A 22145-nucleotide genomic window follows, 5' to 3' on the forward strand; every position below is an offset into this window, starting at 1 on the left:
GGAGGTTTTCCTTTGTGGACACACTACCTTGATGTCATCATTAGGGCTGTGAATCTTTGTGCGCCACACAAGTCCATTTGGTTCTTGGAAGTATATTCGATTCAGATTCCATTCTCGATTCTCAGAAATCCGCGTTTTTAAACATTCAAATATCAATTCCGCGTTTATTTGATGAAACATTGTATCGTGTAATCGAAGGAGGAGTGTCAAAAGATGTAGCTAACTTCGATTTCTTATAAGCAATCGAGCAGTAACTCAACCTCCGTGGCTTCTCAGCGCAAAACACAACACCGGAAATGTGTGCCATGAAAACCTGTCCGACCGAAACTCACAATAACAAAAGTTCTGTGGGTGAAGGTGAACATCACTAGTGTCTCAAAGGGCTGCACAAGCCACAACGACATCCTCGGCTCAGATCCCACATCAGGGCAAGAAAAAAACTCAACCCAATGGGAAGCAATGAGAAACCTTGAAGGTGACCGCAGATGTGGGGAACCCCCGCTGGGTGACCGATGCAATGGATGTCGAGTGGATCTAGTTAATAGTGTGAGTCCAGTCCATAGTGGGGCCAGCAGGTGATCATCTTGAGTGGAGACAAGTCAGCAGCGCAGAGACGTCCCCAACTGATGCACAGATGAGTGCTCCACCCCGGGTCTCGACTTTGAACAGCTAGCGGTTCATCTGTGGTCACCTGATAACCTCTCCACACAGGAGAGGGGGGCAGAGCAGAAAAGAGACGGCAGATCAACTGGTCTAAATGGGGGGTCTATTTAAAGGCTAGAGTATACAAATGAGTTTTAAGATGGGACTTAAATGCTTCTACTGAGGTATTATCTCTAACTGTTACCGGGAGGACATTCCAGAGTACTGGAGCCCGAATATAAAACGCTCAATAGCCCGCATACTTTTTTTGGGCTCTGGGAATCACTAATAAGCCGGAGTTCTCATAATGCAGATTTCTTGCCGGGACATATGGTACAAACCCCGTTTCCATATGAGTTGGGAAATTGTGTTAGATGTAAATATAAACGGAATACAATGATTTGCAAATCATTTTCAACCCAAATTCAGTTGAATATGCTACAAAGACAACATATTTGATGTTCAAACTGATAAACATTTTTTTTTGTGCAAATAATCATTAACTTTAGAATTTGATGCCAGCAACATGTGACAAAGAAGTTGGGAAAGGTGGCAATAAATACTGATAAAGTTGAGGAATGCTCATCAAACACTTATTTGGAACATCCCACAGGTGTGCAGGCTAATTGGGAACAGGTGGGTGCCATGATTGGGTATAAAAACAGCTTCCCAAAAAATGCTCAGTATTTCACAAGAAAGGATGGGGCGAGGTACACCCCTTTGTCCACAACTGCGTGAATAAATAGTCAAACAGTTTAAGAACAACGTTTCTCAAAGTGCAATTGTAAGAAATTTAGGGATTTCAACATCTACGGTCCATAATATCATCAAAAGGTTGAGAGAATCTGGAGAAATCACTCCATGTAAGCGGCATGGCCGGAAACCAACATTGAATGGCCGTGACCTTCGATCCCTCAGACAGCACTGTATCAAAAACCGACATCAATCGCTAAAGGATATCACCACATGGGCTCAGGAACACTTCAGAAAACCACTGTCACTAAATACAGTTTGTCGCTACATCTGTAAGTGCAAGTTAAAGCTCTACTATGCAAAGCGAAAGCCATTTATCAACAACATCCAGAAACGCCGCCGGCTTCTCTGGGCCCGAGCTCATCTAAGATGGACTGATGCAAAGTATAAAAGTGTTCTTTGGTCTAACGAGTCCACATTTCAAATTGTTTTTGGAAATATTCGACATCGTGTCATCCGGACCAAAGGGGAAGCGAACCATCCAGACTGTTATCGACGCAAAGTTCAAAAGCCAGCATCTGTGATGGTATGGGGGTGCATTAGTGCCCAAGGCATGGGTAACTTACACATCTGTAATTAATGCTGAAAGGTACATACAGGTTTTGGAACAACATATGCTGCCATCTAAGCGCCGTCTTTTTCATGGACGCCTCGGCTTATTTCAGCAAGACAATGCCAAGCCACATTCAGCACGTGTTACAACAGCGTGGCTTCTTAAAAAAAGAGTGCGGGTACTTTCCTGGCCCGCCTGCAGTCCAGACCTGTCTCCCATCGAAAATGTGTGGCGCATTATGAAGCGTAAAATACGACAGCGGAGACCCCGGACTGTTGAACGACTGAAGCTCTACATAAAACAAGAATGGGAAATAATTCCACTTTCAAAGCTTCAACAATTAGTTTCCTCAGTTCCCAATCGTTTATTGAGTGTTGTTAAAAGAAAAGGTGATGTAACACAGTGGTGAACATGCCCTTTCCCAACTACTTTGGCACGTGTTGCAGCCATGAAATTCTAAGTTAATTATTATTTGCAAAAAAAAAATAAAGTTTATGAGTTTGAACATCAAATATCTTGTCTTTGTAGTGCATTCAATTGAATATGGGTTGAAAAGAATTTGCAAATCATTGTATTCTGTTTATATTTACATCTAACACAATTTCCCAACTCATATGGAAACGGGGTTTGTACAATACAATCAGCAAGATATGTCCTTACTAGAGAGGTTCTACAAAAAACGATGTTCGAGACGAAAAAATGTCCCCTGGTTTTCATGCACATGTGAGGAGTTGAGTATCTTCAAGATGGGCGTCCTTGGAACCGTCCCCGAGACCATGAAAGTGTTTTTCTTTATTTATTTTCCCAGCTGGCCTCCTGTATTTAAGCTTCCAGAAAGGTTCCCCAAAGTGTCAACAAACAGTCGACGCTACTGGACTTTTTCCTTTGGACTGCGTCTCCCCAAAGCAGCTGCTCCTCACATGTTTGTCCTCCTCATCCAAAGCCGCCTTTGAACAAAGTCCAGTAGAAGTGGAGGACTTCCCTCTCTGGAACACCAGGAAGCAGAGTGCAGCGTTCAGCACGTTTACGAGTCTCATCGCACACTCGCTCATCTCTACTCTGATTGGACCGTTGTGGGCCACTTTTGTCCCCAGGGACTAAGGCTGACATGGACTGGACAAACCTTCACGCTGGATCAGGGGTGCCCAAACTTTTTCCAGTGAGGGCCACATACTAACAAATCAAAGGGTACGGGGGCCGTTTTGGTAGTTTTCACCTTCAAATTAATACAATAATTATATATATTTTCCAAAGAATTAGACCAGGGGTGTCCAAAGTGCGGCCCGGGGGCCATTTGCGACATGTAGCTAATTTTTTAACGTCCCGCGGCACAATCGTTAGCATTCTAATATTAGCATGCTAGCTTTTTTTGTGTTAATTTTACAGATATACACCTTAGTGTCAAATATTTTGTTGCTTGACGAATGACACCTGTTGGCATGTTAACGTTAATATGCTGTCTCCTTTAGCTAATTTTGTAAGTATACAACTTAGTCATATTTTGGTACTTGATGCATGCTAACATTAGCAAGCTAGCATGTTAAAGACATTTTTCAGGTACACACGTCGGAATAATATATTTTGGTACTGGACGCATGAAACAGTTAGCATGCTAAAATTAGCATGCTAACTTTTTAGATAATTTAGGTTTCATAAATGTTGGTATTTTGGTAGTTTTTACCTTCAAAACAATACAATAATTATATATATTTTTCAAAGAACTAGACCAGGGGTGTCCAAAGTGCAGCCCGGAGGCCATTTGCGACACGTAGCTAATTTTTTAACGTCCCGCGGCACAATCCTTAGCATTCTAATATTAGCATGCTAGCTTTTTTTGTGTTAATTTTACAGATGTACACCTCAGTGTCAAATATTTTGTTGCTTGACGAATGATACCTGTTGGCATGTTGACGTTAATATGCTGTCTCCTTTAGCTATTTTTGTAAGTATACAACTTAGTCATATTTTGGTACTTGATGCATGCTAACGTTAGCAAGCTAGCATGTTAAACACATTTTTCAGGTACGCACGTCAGAATAATATATTTTGGTACTTGACGCATGAAACAGTTAGCATGCTAAAATTAGCATGCTAACTTTTTAAATAATTTAGGTTTCATAAATGTTGGTATTTTGGTAGTTTTTACCTTCAAAACAATACAATAATTATATATATTTTCCAAAGAACTAGACCAGGGGTGTCCAAAGTGCGGCCCGGGGGCCCTTTGCAGCACGTAGCTAATTTTTTAACTGCCCGCGGCACAATCGTTAGCATTCTAATATTAGAATGCTAGCTTTTTTTTATTAATTTTACAGATATACACCTCAGTGTCAAATATTTTGTTGCTTGACGAATGACACCTGTTGGCATGTTAACGTTAATATGCTGTCTCCTTTAGTTAATTTTGTAAGTATACAACTTAGTCATATTTTGGTACTTGATGCTAACGTTAGCAGGCTAGCATGTTAAACACATTTTTCAGGTACACACGTCAGAATAATATATTTTGGTACTTGACGCATGAAACAGTTAGCATGCTAAAATTATCATGCTAACTTTTTAGATATTTTAGGTTTCATAAATGTTGGTATTTTGGTAGTTTTTACCTTCAAAACAATACAATAGTTATATATATTTTTCAAAGAACTAGGCCAGGGGTGTCCAAAGTGCAGCCCGGGGGCCATTTGCGACACGTAGCTAATTTTTTAACGGCCCGCGGCACAATCGTTAGCAAAATAATATTAGCATGCTAGCTTTTTTTGTTGTTAATTTTGCAGATATACACCTCAGTGTCAAATATTTTGTTGCTTGACGAATGACACCTGTTGGCATGTTAACGTTAATATGCTATCTCTTTTAGCTAATTTTGTAAGTATACAACTTAGTCATATTTTGGTAGTAGATGCATGCTAACGTTAGCAGGCTAACATTTTAAACACATGTTTCAGGTACACACGTCTTCAGGTACACACGTCAGAATAATATATTTTGGTACTTGACGCATGAAACAGTTAGCTTTTTAGACAATTTAGGAGGTTTCATAAATGTTGGTACTTTGGTAGTTTTCACCTTCAAAACAATACAATAATTATATATATTTTTCAAAGAACTAGACCAGTGGTGTCCAAAGTGCGGCCCGGGGGCCATTTGCGGCACGTAGCTAATTTTTTAACGGCCCGCGGCACAATCATTAGCATTCTAATATTAGTATGCTAGCTTAATTTTGCAGATATACACCTCAGTGTGTAATATTTTGTTGCTTTACGAATGATACCTGTTGGCATGTTAACGTTAACATGCTATCTCCTTTAGCTAATTTTTGTAAGTATACAACTTAGTCATATTTTGGTACTTGATGTATGCTAACGTTAGCAGGCTAGAATTTTCAACACTTTTTTTTGGTACACACGTCAGAATAATATATTTTGGTACTTGACGCATGAAACAGTTAGCATGCTAAAATTAGCATGCTAACTTTTTAGATAATTTAGGAGGTTTCATAAATGTTGGTATTTCACTAATGCCACCTGTAAGCATGCTATTGTTAGCATGTTAACATAGTCCTGTTAGCATGCTCACTTTCTTAGCTCATTTTGCTCATATTTTTTGTTACTTGACGCTACCATTTTAATTTGGCTTTGGCTCTTCGGCATTTCTACAACATTTCTACTGAAATGTAATTTTCTAGTTCTTTAAAACAATGCATATATTGTACTGGTTTTAAAGTTGAAAACTCCCTAAATGGCCTCAGCCTCCTTTGATTTGTCAGTTTGTAGCCCTCATTCGAAAAAGTTTGAGCACCCCTGAACGAAACAATGCCATTTCAGTAGTAATTGTGTGTGAATGCTAAAGAGCCAAAGCCTAACTGAAGTGCTAACAGTTAACATGCTGGCCAGATAGCGTCAATATTGGCAAAATCTGCTAAAAAAAAAAAAAAAAGCTAGCCTGCTAACAGTACAATGCTTACATTAGCGTGCGAATAGTTAGCATTAGTAAAATACCAAAATATTTGTCACTCAGTTGTATACCTAATAAATCAGCTAAAAAATGTTATCTAGCATGCTAATTTTAGCGTGTTAAAATGCTAACCGCAACGTGCGTCAAGTACCAAAATATATTACTCTGAGGTGTGTACCTGAAAAAATAGTTTACAAAGTTAGCCTGCTAATGTTACCAACATATGACTGAGGTGTATACCTACAAAATTAGCGGAAACAAAAGCTAACATACTAGCGTTAGCATTAGAGATGTCCGATAATATTGGACTGCCGATATAATCGGCCGATAAATGCTTTAAAATGTAATATCAGAAATTATCGGTATCTGTTTCAAAAAGTAAAATTTATGACTTTTCAAAACGCCGCTGTACGGAGTGGTACACGGACGTAGGGAGAAGTACAGAGCGCCAATAAACCTTAAAGGCACTGCCTTTGCGTGCCGGCCCAAACACATAATATCTACGGCTTTTCACACACACAAGTGAATGCAAGACATACTTAGTCAACAGCCATACAGGTCACACTGAGGGTGGCCGTATAAACAACTTTAACACTGTTACAAATATGCACCACACTGTGAACCCACACCAAACAAGAATGACAAACACATTTCAGGAGAACATCCGCACCGCAACACAACATAAACACAACAGAACAAATACCCAGAACCCCTTGCAGCACTAACTCTTCCAGGACGCTACAATATACACCCCCCGATACCCCTTCCCAGCCCCCAGCCCCCACCCCAACCCCGCCCACCTCAACCTCCTCATGCTCTCTTAGGGAGAGCATGTCCCAAATTCCAAGCTGCTGTTTTGAGGCATGTCAAAAAAAACAATGCACTTTGTGACTTTAATAATAAATATGACAGTGCCATGTTGGCATTTTTTTCCATAACTTTGAGATTTTGGAAAACCTTGTTACATTTTTTTAATGCATCCAGCGGGGCATCACAACTAAATTAGGCATAATAATGTGTTACTTCCACGACTGTATATATCGGTATCGGTTGATATCGGAATCGGTACTTAAGAGTTGGACAATATCGGATATCGGCAAAAAAGCCATTATCGGACATCTCTAGTTAGCATGCTAACAGGTATCCTTCGTCAAGTAACCAAATATTTGACGCTGAGGTGTAAACCTGCAAAATTAACAAAACAAAAAAAACGTACCGTATTTTCCGCACCATAAGCCGCCCTGGGTTATAAGCCGCGCCTTCAATGAACGGCATATTTCAAAACTTTGTCCACCTATAAGTTGCCCCGTGTTATAAGCCGCATCTAACTGCGCTAAAGGAATGTCAAAAAAACAGTCAGATAGGTCAGTCAAACTTTAATAATATATTAAAAACCAGCGTGATGTGGGCGCGCATGGAGTCGTATATCAACATGGACGGAGCTGCGTGAAAAAAGCCACCCGGCCTCTTCGCGTAAACTTACCTTAACCACTCGCTCATCTTTTCTTCATCCATCCATCCCTTCGAGTTAGCTTTTATGATGACGCCGGCTGGAAAGGTCTCTTTTGGCAAGGTCTTCCTTTTGAATATCACCATGGGTGGAAGTTTCTGGCCATTAGCATGGCAAGCTAGAACCACAGTGAAGGATGACTTCTCATTCCCTGTGGTGCGAATATTCACCGTACGTGCTCCCGTTGTATCCACAGTGCGGTTCACAGGAATATCAAAAGTCAGTGGAACCTCGTCCATGTTGATAATGTTCTCTGGCCGGATCTTTTTTTCAGCTATCTTGTTTTTACAATATGCACGGAAAGTAGCCAGCTTTTCTTGAAAGTCTTTAGGCAGTTGCTGTGAAATAGTAGTCCGTGTGCGGATGGAGAGATTGCGTCTTTTCATGAACCGGAAACCTGTCGCTTAGTAGGAGCCATTTTGTGGTCTTTACAGATGTAAACACACAAAGGAAATGAAACGTAATATCCGCGCGCTTCTTCTTCTTCTTCTACGCGGGCGGGTGGTTGCTTACAGTAGAAGAAGAAGCGCTTCCTGTTCTATGGGGGCGGGTGCTTACCTTGGCGGTTGCTTGCGTAGAAGAAGAAGCACTTCCTCTTCTACGGGGAAAAAAGATGGCGGCTGTTTACCGTAGTTGCGAGACCGAAACTTTATGAAAATGAATCTTAATATTAATCCATATATAAAGCGCACCGGGTTATAAGCCGCACTGTCAGCTTTTGAGTAAATTTGTGGTTTTTAGGTGCGGCTAATAGTGCGGAAAATACGGTAGCTTACTAATATTAGAATGCCAACAAGGCCATTTAGAAATTAGCTACAGGCTACAAACGGCCACAAGCAGCACTGCTTGGACCTGAACTTGGACAGACAGAAGACTTTTGACAAAGACGACAACTATGTAACACACACACACACACACACAAACACACACACACACACACACAATGTGGATGATGTCATGTCAGTTGTCGTGTGTAACGTGTTAATCCAGCAGCACAATGACAGCACACACACGCTCTTTGTGTGCGTAAAAGCCCCCCTCCACAACATAATCATGTGTTCTTATCCAAGAACAACACATGTAACCTTGGAGATGCTATGACCTCATCTAGAACGTTCTCTCCGCACTGACTTGATTAACTTTGCTACAGTCCTCACGTGTTTGTGTGTTCACCTTGTGTGGGTCTGTGTGTGTGTGTGTGTGTGTGTCAGGTATCGCCTACTTGGGCGGAGTGTGCAGCGCCAAGAGGAAGTGTGTGTTGGCCGAGGACAACGGACTCAATTTGGCTTTCACCATCGCTCACGAGCTTGGACACAAGTAAGTGCACTTCTGGATTGTAACTCTTGTGTGTGTGTGTGTGTGTGTGTGTGTGTGTGTGTGTGTGTGTGTGTGTGTGTGTGTGTAGGCACGTTATGTAAGGGCTAAATTTGCCTAACTCACATCAGACGTTTGTAAACGAGCCAGGAAAATGACATCATTGAGGGTGAACGACTATGATGTCATCATCTGGCAGCTGTGTGGATGCAATCGACGGCCAGCAAAATGGCGTCCAAGTGTTACTCGCCGACAGGTCACATGACTGGGGCTCGCCGTGACATCGTTTGACCTCCGGCCAGTTCCATAGTTGCATTGTGACAGTGCCGCTGGTCACATGACCGCATGTTGGCGTGTGCTCCCCAGCATGGGGATGAGCCACGACGACGATCACGCCACCTGCACTGGCCACGCCTACATCATGTCTGGCGAATGGGTGAAGGGGAGGAACCCCAGCGACCTCTCGTGGTCGTCCTGCAGTCGCGATGACCTGGAGACCTTTCTCAGGTGACTTGATCGTGAGCACAGCGTTTCAACTCATTTACATATTAACACTGCTACATCTAACCCATTTGCATTTTAACACGCTTTCGCCAACACGTTTACAAATGAGCACTGCTGTCTAACTCGTTTACATATTGACACTACCATGTCTAACTCATTTGAAAAACCCCAAATCAGTGAAGTTGGCAAGTTGTGTAAATAAAAACAGAATTCAATGATTTGCAAATCTTTTTCAACCTATATTCAATTGAATAGACTGCAAAGACAAAAAACGTAAAGTTTGAACTCGAAAACTTAATTTTTTGCCAATATATTATTGATGCCTGCAACATGTTTCAAAAAAGTTGGCAACAAGTGGCAAAAAACTTGAGGAATGCTCATCAAACACTTATTTGGAAAATCCCACAGGTGAACAGGCTAATTGGGAACAGGTGGGTGCCATGATTGGGTATAAAAGCAGCTTCCATGAAATGCTCAGTCATTCACAAACAAGGATGGGAGCGAGGGTCACCACTTTGTCAACAAATGCGTGAGCAAATTGTCCAACAGTTTAATAACAACATTTCTCAACCAGCTATTGCAAGGAATTTAGGGATTTCAACATCTACGGTCCGTAATATCATCAAAAGATTCAGAAAATCTGGAGAAATCACTGCACGTAAGCGATGATACTTTCGATCCCTCAGGCGGTACTGCATCAAAAACCGACATCAGTGTGTAAAGGATATCACCACATTGGCTCAGGAACACTTCAGAAAACCACTGTCAGTAACTACAGTTTGTCACTACGTCTGTAAGTGCAAGTTAAAACTCTACTATGCAAAGCGAAAGCCATTTATCAACAACACCCAGAAACGCAGCCGGCTTTGCTGGGCCCGAGCTCATCTAAGATGGAGTGATGCAAAGTGGAAAAGTGTTCTGTGGTCAGACGAGTCCACATTTCAAATTGTTTTTGGAAACTGTGGACGTCGTGTCCTTCGGAACAAAGAGGAAAGGAACCGTCCGGACTGTTATAGGCACAAAGTTCAAAGACGGCATCTGTGATGGTATGGGGGTGTATTAGTGCCCAAGGCATGGGTAACTTACACATCTGTGAAGGCACCATTAATGCTGAAAGGTACATACAGGTTTTGGAGCAACATTTGTTGCCATCCAAGCAACGTTATCATGGACGCCCCTGCTTATTTCAGCAAGACAATGCCAAGCCACGTGTTACAACAGCGTGGCTTCATAGTAAAAGAGTGCGGGTACTAAACTGGCCTGCCTGTAGTCCAGATTTGTTGAAAATGTGTGGCGCAATGTGAAGCCTAAAGTACCACAACGGAGACCCCGGACTGTTGAACAACTTAAGCTGTACATCAAGCAAGAATGGGAAATAATTCCACCTGAAAAGCTTCAATAATTGTGTTGATAAAAGGAAAGGCCATGTAATACAGTGGTAAAAATGCCCCTGTGCCAACTTTTTTGCAATGTGTTGCTGCCATTAAATTCGAAGTTAACGATTATTTGCAAAAAAAAAAAAAATTCTCAGTTCGAACATTAAATATATTTTCTTTACAGTCTATTCAATTGAATATAAGTTGAAAATGATTTGCAAATCATTGTATTCTGGTTTTATTTACAAATTACACAACGCGCCAACTTCACTGGTTTTGGGTTTTGTCAAACTACTAGGTTTAACACATTTGCATTTTAACACGCTGTCTCCAACACTTTTACAAATTAGCACTGCTGTCTAACTCATTTACATATTGACACTACTATGTCCAACTCATTTGCATTTTAACACACTATCTCTAACCATTTAAAGAATAGCAATGTTGTATCTAACTCATTTACATATTAACACTATTAGGTCTAACTCATTTTCATTTTAACACACTATCTCCAACCCATTTGAAGAACATCACTGTTGTATCTAACTCATTTACATATTAACACCACTGTGTCTAACTCATTTGCATTTTGACACGCTGTCTCTAAACCATTTACAAATTAGCGCTGCAGTCTTGAACTCATTTACATATTACCACTACTACGTCCAGCTCATTTACATATTGACACACTGTACAATAGCCATGTCATTCACATATAACACATGTTATGTAAATATGTAAATTAGTTAGAGACTGTCGCCAACTCATTACTACGTCTAACTCATTAACATATTCACACATCATTTACACATAGCGAGCTGTCTCTTACTCATTTCCATACATCAATAACACACTGTGTAAGTCAAATATATATTGAAATGAAAGTGAACTCATTTACATATTTACACACTGTCATTTGCATATTAGCACTGCTGTGTCCAACTCATTGCTGCATCGAACTCATTGACATATTCACACGTGTCTTAATTATTTACATATTAGGGAATAGTCTGTAACTCAGACCCGTGACCCTAAAAGGGACAAGCGGTAGAAAATGGAAGGATGGAACAACACAATATGTAATTCAATTACAAATTAACGTGATATAGCTAACTCATTCACATACTGGCATGGTAATTCATTTGCTTTACATTTACATAGACATTAACACCCTGTATAACTCATTAACAAACTTACACTGTTGCCTAACTCATTTACATATTGACCCTACTAGGTCTAACTCATTTACATTTCAACACACTATCTCCGAGCAATTTTTAAAAATAGCACTGTTGTCTCAAACTCATTTACATATTATCACTACACATTCACCTCATTTACATATTGACACACAGCCTGTAATTTACATGATTGCTAACTCATTTCCACGATGACTGTACTGTAGTCGATTCATTTGCATATTTGCACACAGTGTGTAAATATGCAAATGAGTTATAGACAGCGTGTCAGCACTGCTGTCTCCGACTCATTACTGCATCTAACTAATGAACATAATTATATTTAAACATTTCTTTATATTAATAACATACTGTGTACAATTATTTACACATTAAGATGATGTAACAAACTCATTTACATATTGACACACAGCCTGTAATTTACATGATTGCTAACTCATTTCCACGATGACTGTACTGTAGTCGACTCATTTGCATATTTGCACACAGTGTGTAAATATGCAAATGAGTTATAGACAGCGTGTCAGCACTGCTGTCTCCGACTCATTACTGCATCTAACTAATGAACATAATTATATTTAAACATTTCTTTATATTAATAACATACTGTGTAAAATTATTTACACATTAAGATGATGTAACAAACTCATTTACATATTACCACGTACTACCTTTAATTTATTCACATAGTCACATGACTTATAAATTAGCCAACTGTCTGTGACTCGTAGACAAATAACAATAACACACTTTGTAAACCATTTAAATATTAACACATTTACATATTGACACTGCCAGGTCTAACTCATTTACATATAGCGGTATAGCTCGGTTGGTAGAGTGGCCGTGCCAGCAACTTGAGGGTTCCAGGTTCGATCCCCGCTTCTGCCATCCTAGTCACTGCCGTTGTGTCCTTGGGCGAGACACTTTACCCACCTGCTCCCAGTGCCACCCACACTGGTTTAAAAATGTAACTTAGATACTGGGTTTCACAATGTAAAGCGCTTTGAATCACTAGAGAAAAGCGCTACATAAATATAATTCACTTCACTAATTCACTACATATTAACACACTGACTCCAATCCATTTACAAATTAGAACTGTCTCGAACTCATTTACATATTACCACTACTACATCCAGCTCATTTACATGTTGACACAAAGTCTGTAATTTACATAATGATCGCTAACTCATGTACAGTACATGTTGGCTGTATTGTAGCCAACTCACTTACATATTTACACGTTTGTGTAAATATGCAAATGAGTTAGATTGTGTGTTAGCACTGCTGTCTCCAACTCATTACTGCATCTAAGTCATTAACATATTCAAACGTATCTGTGATTTACGCAGGAGCGAACTGTCTGTAACTCAATTACATATATCAATAACACAATTTCTAACCCATTTTCATGTCAACATGATATAGCTGACTCATTTAAACATTTACCCGTATTTTTCGGACTATAAGCCGCACACTTAAAATCCTTTCATTTTCTCAAAACTTGACAGTGCGCCTTATAAACCGGTACGCCTAATGTACGGAATAATTTTGGTTGTGCTCACAGACTTCGAAGCTATTTTATTTGATACACGGTGAAATTATGAGTGTGACCAGTAGATGGCAGTCACACATAAGAGATTTGAGTAGACTGCCATATGACTCAAGTAAACAACACCAAAATTGTATATGTTCCATTGAAAATATAGAAACTTATACACGGCACTCAAAACAGGCATGTGATTTTTCCGTCTAAAGTCGGAATTCCGTCTTTTTTAATCTCGGGGGAAAAAAATAATTATCTCCCGTTTTTCCGTTTTTTTCCGACCCTAAATCAAGATTCGAGACGTAGTTTATAGTACGCCGTAGTTGATTGGTCGATATGTTCCTTGTGACCAATCAGGACATCTGTTATGAATGATGACGTTAATAACGTCATCATTCATAATGGTTATTACCGCCATTTTCCATATGTAAACGATGTCGGTTCTTGAGAGAAAGGAGGCTTTATGAGTAAAATAAATTGATAAACATGTCAAAAATAAGTTTCGATGGGACTGGATGGAAAGGGAAATCACTGATACTGTTGGGAAGAAGGAAGTTACGACTTTGTTCGGTGATTTTATTCGGAAAATCGATCGTCCCAGAAAGGTTTTGTGCACGTGGTGTCATGATAATATTGACTATGGATCACGAGGTTTCAAGGCTTTGGAAGTACATGCGAAACGCCAAAAACATATGAAACAACTTGAAGCAAGGTATGTTCTATTAATGATGTTTTCATGTCTTTAAACACTAAAATATTTTCTTCAAATGGTGCTGTCTTTGTTAATTTTAGCATGTTAAATTGGTGAAAAACCAGGAGCTTCGGGGGGGCGTCGCCCCCCTTGTCCCTCCCTTCGTCCCCCAGACCCCCGGAAATTTTTTCAGTCTTTTTCATTGTGGTCAAATCACATGCCTGTCAAAAATCTACACAAAATGTTTTAGTACGACTTTGGTAAGCTACGAAGCAGCATCGCTTGATGGGTTGTACTGTGCTTCAACATACGTGTATAATTATGGTGTGTGTATAAGGTAAGCCATATTGTCTGGCGTTTTGTTTCCCAATATTATGCAAAAGCAACTTTTCTTACCTTCTGGTACCTGCTGATCTGTATTTGGGATCTTCATAAATCCTGAAAAATTGCACGCGTCCGCCTTTGTAGTCCGTGGCGACACCGGAGTCGATAAGCTTCTTCTTTTTCTGTATCTTTTTGATATGGAACATTCATCCTCCGCTGTTGCCATTTCTAATATAAAGTAGTGTAAAGTTCTTACTTATATCTGTCAGTAAACTCGCCATGAAAGCGCTAAAACATACCGGTGTAATGAGTATGCATTATTCCATACTTGCCAACCTTGAGACCTCCGATTCCGGGAGGGGGTGGTTGGGGGAGTGGTTAAGAGGGGAGGAGTATATTTACAGCTAGAATTCACCAAGTCAAGTATTTCATATATATATATATATATATATATATATATATATATATATATATATATATATATATATATATATATATATAACAAATACAAGAAATACTTGACTTTCAGTGAATTCTAGCTATATATATATATATATATATATATATATATATATATATATATATTTATTTATTTTTTTAATATATATATATATATATATATTATTATATATATATATATATATTTTATTATATATATATAAATCAGAGAAATACTTTAATTTCAGTGTTCATTTACTAACACATATACACACACATAACACTCAACTACTCATTGTTGAGTTAAGGGTTGAATTGTCCATCCTTGTTCTATTCTCTGTCACTATTTTTCTAACCATGCTGAACACCCTCTCTGATGATGCATTCTGCTTCGTCTCCTTGTTGTGTGCGCAGTTGTGCACTACACTCTCTAAAAGCTGTAGATGTTATTGTCATATATGCATGCACAGTAGATGGCAGTATTGTCCTGTTTAAGAGTGTCACAACATTGCTGTTTACGGCAGACGAACTGCTTTACGGTAGACGAAAACGTGACTGCTGTTGTTGTGTGTTATTACCGCGCTGGGAGGACGTTAATGAAACTGCCTAACAATAAACCCACATAAGAAACCAAGAACTCGCCCTCGATCATTCTACAGTTATAACGTGATTGGGCAGGCACGCTGTTTATATTGTGGGAAAGCGGACGTGAAAACAGGCTGTCGACACGTCACTCAGGTCTGCCTGAATTCCGGGAGATTTTCGGGAGAAAATTTGTCCCGGGAGGTTTTCGGGACAGGCGCTGAATTTCGGGAGTCTCCCGGAAAATCCGGGAGGGTTGGCAAGTATGCATTATTCACCCAAGGAACTTTAGTTATTAGAGAGTTCTGGTCGGACGGTTTTTCACGGGACACATTTTCGGGCTTGTTATTGCACTGAGGAGATGCTGCTTCGTTATTGATTTAAGTAAAGTCTGAATGTCATTAAAACAGTTAGCTCTATCTTTTGACACTTCTTCCACCCCCATCCTTGCTCGCTACACCGCTACAACAAAGATGACGGAGAAAAGACGCTGCCGAAGGTGAGCCACGTCAATAAGACCGCCCACAAAACGGCGCATCCTGAAGCAACTTGAAGATGATCTGTAAAACATAGTCTATGCAACATTTTGACCAAAGAACCACCATTACATGTTATGTAGACCACAAGGAAGGGTTTTCCATTTAGAAAAATTAAATAAATGACCCCTTTTAATCTGGGGTGCCTTTTGTATGAAAATAGACCTGACCCGACCCGCTCATCGGCAGTGCGCCTTATAATCCGGTGCGCCCTATGGTCCGGAAAATACGATACACACTGTAATTTACAAATTAGCACTGCTGTCTCCAACTCATTATCGCGTCTCACTCATTAACATATTTCCACACGTCCTGGTCATTTGCACATTACGGAACTCTCTGTAACTCATTTGCATATATCAATCATGCACTGTGTCAATTCAACAACATTTAACATGATATGACTAACTAATTTACATATCGGCACTGAACATCATGTTTAACTCATTTACATATGCATCAACTCATTAACAGACCAACACTGCTGTCTAACTGTTTCTAATTCCTTCACATAGTACTGCTTTTAATAAGTTAAAATATTAACTTGGGTGCCTGCTAACTTTTGCTCTGTAGCAACACCTTGACTTAACTGCAGAGAGTACCAAGGGGGTCAATAATAATCCATAAGTGTGCTACCGTTACCATGGTTACAGTTTTGACACATCACATTGTCAGACGTCTTTCTCGTCGAGGTTGTTGATCGACGGCGTGTGATGTCATCATCAGGTCCAAATCCAGCGGCTGTCTGCTGCACACGGACCCCAGGAGTCGCTACCAGGTCCGCTTGCCCCCCAAGCTTCCCGGGATGCACTACAGCGTGGACGAACAGTGCCAGATCCTGTTTGGAGCCAACACCACCTTCTGCTCCGACATGGAGGTACCACTCGCTACCCTTTTTTCCCCTCTTCATCTCTTTCATGTGGTCCACGGGTCGTCATGGCGACGCGTTACGTGTTTTGCAGCATCTGATGTGCGCTGGCCTGTGGTGTCTGGTGGAGGGGGACCCGACCTGCAAGACCAAACTGGACCCCCCTTTGGACGGAACCGAGTGTGGACCAGACAAGGTGTTACGTGCACGCTCATCAGCGCAGAGACATGACTGCTGACTCTGAGTTTGTGTGTGTGTGTGTGTGTCAGTGGTGCAGGGCGGGGGAGTGTGTGAGTAAGACCCCCATCCCTCAGCATGTGGATGGAGACTGGAGTCCATGGAGTCAATGGAGCATGTGCAGCCGCACCTGTGCTACTGGAGTCCGCTTCAGACAGAGGAAGTGTGACAACCCTCCGTATGTACCCGTGTGTGTGTGTGTGTGTGTGTGTGTGTGTGTGTGTGTGTGTGTGTGTGTGTGTGTGTGTGTGTGTGTGTGTGTGTGTGTGTGTGTGTGTGTGTGTGTGCGTGTGTGTTTTATAAAGTGGAATGTCAATGATTGGTTCTTGAACATGGTTCAAAAATCAAAAGGTTTTTTTATAGTGAAGCAAACTTCTCCATAAGAAACAATGTAAACATGAATAATGGGTTCTAGCCTCGGCAAAAGTCCATATTTTAGAGGTTTGTACGCTTTGAACACAATATAAAGTGTTATGCTATATTGTATATTAAACGAAAACAACAAGGAGGTGTTTAATTGACTGTCGTTGTGGCTTGTGCAGCCCTTTGAGACACTCGTGATTTAGGGCTGTATAAGTAAACATTGATTGATTGATTGACTATCTCTTTATTAGCAATCTAATGCAAACAACAACGACAAGCTAAACTGTGCTGTATGCGCTGCTCTGACAACGCACGCACACACACACAATGAAGTCCTAATGGTGCCCTCACAAAACAATCAGAAATGACAAAAAATACTTACATTTAACAACCGTATTGCTACAATAATAAACAGTTAAATCCCCTTACAGTTCATTAACGTCGGCAAAGGAGTTGACAGAGAGGGAGAAGGGAGGGAGCCGATGTGTTTGCTTGCGCTGAAATGAGAAATAAATATTTTGTTATAATCATACTTGCCAACCTTGAGACCTCTGATTTCGGGAGTTGGGTGGGTGGGGGCGTGGTCGGGGGTGGGGCGGGGCGTGGTTAAGAGGGGAGGAGTATATTGACAGCTATATACTGTGTAGGTATATATATATATCTATATATATATATGTATATATATATATACATATATATATACATATATATATATATATATATATATATATATATATATCCTGAAAATATGCAAACAAAACTGTGTTTAGATAATTGATACTTCAAACTTGCATAAATAAATCTTAAGGAATATAACATAACTTGGCTTCTGAGAGCTTCAAAATGTAATGAATAAAATGCTAAAGTTGTTGATAAACAAGCAATTATTTTAATAATTAAATATGGTCATTTTAAATGAATTATTATGATCATTTAAAATTAATTATTTCAAATGTGTTTATTTTAATGTATAATTCTATGGCTGGATGTAATAAGGAGTCAGAAAAAATACAAATAAAAATACAATTAATTTTGTTTTTAGCAAAATATAGTAAAAATGTATTTAGTTTTTTTTTTTTTTTTTTTAATAAATATATGTATTTTTAGGTAAGATAAACATAATAATACAATTGATCTCTAGTCTGGATGATTTAGTTCTTGTCACCCTGTTGTCTTCCCGTCGGGAAAAAAGGCTGTCCTCACTCAGGTCCGCATGGAACTGGAGGGGGCGTGGCTTCCAGCTCCGGCTGAAAATCGGGAGATTTTCGGGAGAATATTTGTCCCGGGAGGTTTTCGGGAGAGGCGCTGAATTTCGGGCGTCTCCCGGAAAATTCGGGAGGGTTGGCAAGTATGGTTATAATCACAATTAAAAATTTGCTGTGGTACGAGGCCGGCTTCACAAAATGGCTGCCAGCAGTACACAAAATTAATGATTTAAGGATTCTCTTAATTTAGTTGTTTGAAAAATATTGCATAAAAAGTACAATTTATATCTGGTCTAAAAAGAAAAACATTATACACATTAAAATTTTGCTGAGAGTAAAATCTAGTGTATGCGTCAAACATTGTCATTTCAAACTACTAGTTTTGATCAAATAAAAGCAAAACTTGTTATATTTATGTCATTTGTATTGATTGGTTTCTTTAAAAAGTAGGGGGGAAAATTGTATATTAAATTTTATGTGGAAAAATGGAATATATTATTTTTAGGTCATATCGCCCAGGCCACAAATATTAGACATATTGTCTATTCAGCAACATCCTTTTATAATTTCATAGCTGCTAGATATACACAGAGACATAGTTCACACACAGAGACATATTTGGCTCGGTCGAAAAGTTCGTAAACCGAGAAATTCACAAATAAAATGGTTCGTAAATCGAGGTTCCGCCATATAGTTATGTGTTTTATATTTGAGGACATGTCTAAATACCAACAACAAGGTGTGTTCGTCTGTGCATCCGTGGCGTGTGTGTGTGTGTGTGTGTATGCGCAGTCCAGGTCCAGGAGGTCAGCAGTGTCAGAAGGCCAGTGTGGAGCACAAAGCTTGCGAGGGTCCTCCCTGCCCCAAGGGGGCGCCAAGCTTCAGAGACCTGCAGTGTTTATCCTATGACCGTCACGCCAGCAAGAAGAAGAGCCCCATGCTTACGGCCATCATCAACGATGGTAACGTGTACACGCACGCGTAGGGATGGGTACCGCATCTGGCGCTTTTTTTGGCACGGACCGAATCCCACTGGTCCGTCCGATTCACCTAAAATCCCACGAGGGTTCCGTGTGATGTCACTCCCGGTTGCCGATTCAGCCAATGCAATATTCACTACCAACAAAGTAATTGACTCAAAAAACGCTGCGACTTAAGTAAAGTTTCAGGTTCAAACACTGATGACATCTATTAAACAAGACAAGAAGCAAAGAATCAAACAGAGGCAGAATTCAATTTTGCTCAATTGAGGAGAAGCGTGTCAACCTGTAACCTCTTACAGTGTCACCCACGCTCTGACGAAAAAGGTTTACGTCTCCTCCTTTATTTGGACACTCCCTGTTTACACAACAACATCTGCTTCCAAAGGAATGGGGAGTATGTAAGCAGTCATTGTTTTCGGTCACATTAACACAAAAGAAAAAGATGCCTCGGGCTTGGGCTGGTCCTGGCTTCAGCCTGGGCAGGTCTTGGATGACAATAGATAACCCCCCTCCCGTCTCCTCCCATCGTACACAATAGAATTTTCCAAGCCTTTGCTTGGTGCAACAAAGACAGCCTCTTGTCTGTTCATTGGGAACTCAGAGAACGGAAAGTTTTTTGATAATTTACATACAATTTTTCTGACATAAAGTAAGGCTCCAAATGTTTCAAAAATGCGCTAGCTTGATTCTAATACACTTTGGCTTTGCTATTGCTACTAAAAGCATTAGCGACTTTACAATGAATTTTGACACCTTCAAATTTGCTAATAAATACTAACGCTAAGATGCACGTTACAATCGAAGCAGCTGGTGCATAATGAGGACAATGCTTACAGTATTAACACTTTGTAGGGCGCAACAGACAGCAAACTATACACCACTGCCATCTGACGACTTGGACTAGCAACTGTAATTGCAAAATGATGTCATACCTGCAAATGAGACTCAGAAATGTGATAATAACAATTGGACATCAGTTATCATAATCAGCTCATTTTTAATTGTTGCAATATTTTTTTTAATTTTATTATCAAAAACAATTTATGTTTATTAACACAATTAGGTACTAAAAATTGGTACCGCTGAGTACTGGTATTGATTCCCAGATACAAGGAATCGGTACAGTATCGGTTCAAATGTGAACGGTACCCATCCCTAGTCACAAGCATGTCCAACCCATGTCGTCCTGCAGTCAAGTTCACACAAGTTTGTTTTTGTGTGTGTGTGTGCGCTTTTAGAGAAGCCGTGCATGTTGTTCTGCACTCCAGTGGGTCAGGACGTTCAGGTTCTGATGGCCGAACGAGTGATGGACGGCACGGCGTGTGGACCCTACGAGTCGGACCTGTGTGTCAACGGCAGGTGTCAGGTGTGAGCTAAAAATGCTAGCTCAGCACACACACACACACACACACACACACACACACACACACACACACACACACACACACACACACACACACACCGAGGAAGAGAAGGTGAAGGACATCACATCTGGAACAAGTCACCAGCCCCTTCCCAGCGTGACAATGCGTGTCCACAGTCCAACGTGGATGTCATTATGAGGACAACACGCTCTCTTTGACCTACTTTCTTCACGCGCACGTTGAGCAAACCTGAGAATTTGCGCGCAGCTAAAGAAAGGCGGCGGGGCCTGAAGTCACAGATGTTGAGAGAAGAGGTCGCGAGGCATCGTCCCGCAGTGGGCGGAGTCTGTCGTGAGAGCATGATGATGTCAGCATTGAAGCTCAAAAGATTATAGGTCTGACCAATTATCGGCGCCGATATTTGGCATTTTGACTAGATTTGTCCAATAATGGCTTTTTTGCCGATATTCCGATATTGTCCAACTCTTAATTACCGATTCCAATATCAACCGATACCGATATATACAGTCGTGGAATTAACACATTATTATGCCTAATTTTGTTGTGATGTCCCGCTGGATGCATTAAACAATGTAACAAGGTTTTCCAAAATAAATCAACTCAAGTTATGGAAAAAAATGCCAACATGGCACTGCCATATTTATTATTGAAGTCACAAAGTGCATTATTTTGTTTTACATGCCTCAAAACAACAGCTTGGAATTTGGGACATGCTCTCCCTGAGAGAGCATGAGGAGGTTGAGGGTGACGGGGGTGGGGGAATATAGCGGGGGGTGTATATTGTAGCGTCCCGGAAGAGTTAGTGCTGCAAGGGGTTCTGAGTATTTGTTCTGTTGTGTTTATGTTGTGTTACGGTGCGGATGTTCTCCCGAAATGTGTTTGTCATTCTTGTTTGGTGTGGGTTCACAGTGTGGCGCATATTTGCAACAGTATTAACGTTTTTTATACGGCCACCCTCAGTGTGACCTGTATGGCTGTTGACCAAGTATGCTTGCATTCACTTGTGTGTGTGAAAAGCCGTAGATATTATGTGATTGGGCCGGCACGCAAAGGAGTGCCTTTAAGGTTTATTGGCGCTCTGTACTTCTCCTTACGTCCGTGTACTACTCCGTACAGCGGCGTTTTAAAAAGTCATACATTTTACTTTTTGAAACCGATATTACATTTTAAAGCATT

The 22145-nt window shown here is 40.4% G+C and overlaps 1 protein-coding gene across 1 annotated transcript in view; it reads left to right on the forward strand.

Moving 5' to 3' along the window:
• Positions 1-22145, forward strand: part of adamts17 (ADAM metallopeptidase with thrombospondin type 1 motif, 17) — a 58314-nt gene that overhangs the window by 21132 nt on the left and 15037 nt on the right. The window contains exons 8-14 of the mRNA XM_061963750.2: positions 8627-8732; positions 9096-9236; positions 16655-16805; positions 16891-16992; positions 17066-17211; positions 19394-19563; positions 20823-20950. Of these exons, the coding sequence (XP_061819734.2) occupies positions 8627-8732; positions 9096-9236; positions 16655-16805; positions 16891-16992; positions 17066-17211; positions 19394-19563; positions 20823-20950 (944 nt within the window). The remainder of the gene's footprint in view (positions 1-8626; positions 8733-9095; positions 9237-16654; positions 16806-16890; positions 16993-17065; positions 17212-19393; positions 19564-20822; positions 20951-22145) is intronic.

This window comes from Nerophis lumbriciformis, linkage group LG06, assembly GCF_033978685.3.
Source record: "Nerophis lumbriciformis linkage group LG06, RoL_Nlum_v2.1, whole genome shotgun sequence".
In the NCBI taxonomy this organism is placed as follows: Eukaryota; Metazoa; Chordata; class Actinopteri; order Syngnathiformes; family Syngnathidae; genus Nerophis; species Nerophis lumbriciformis.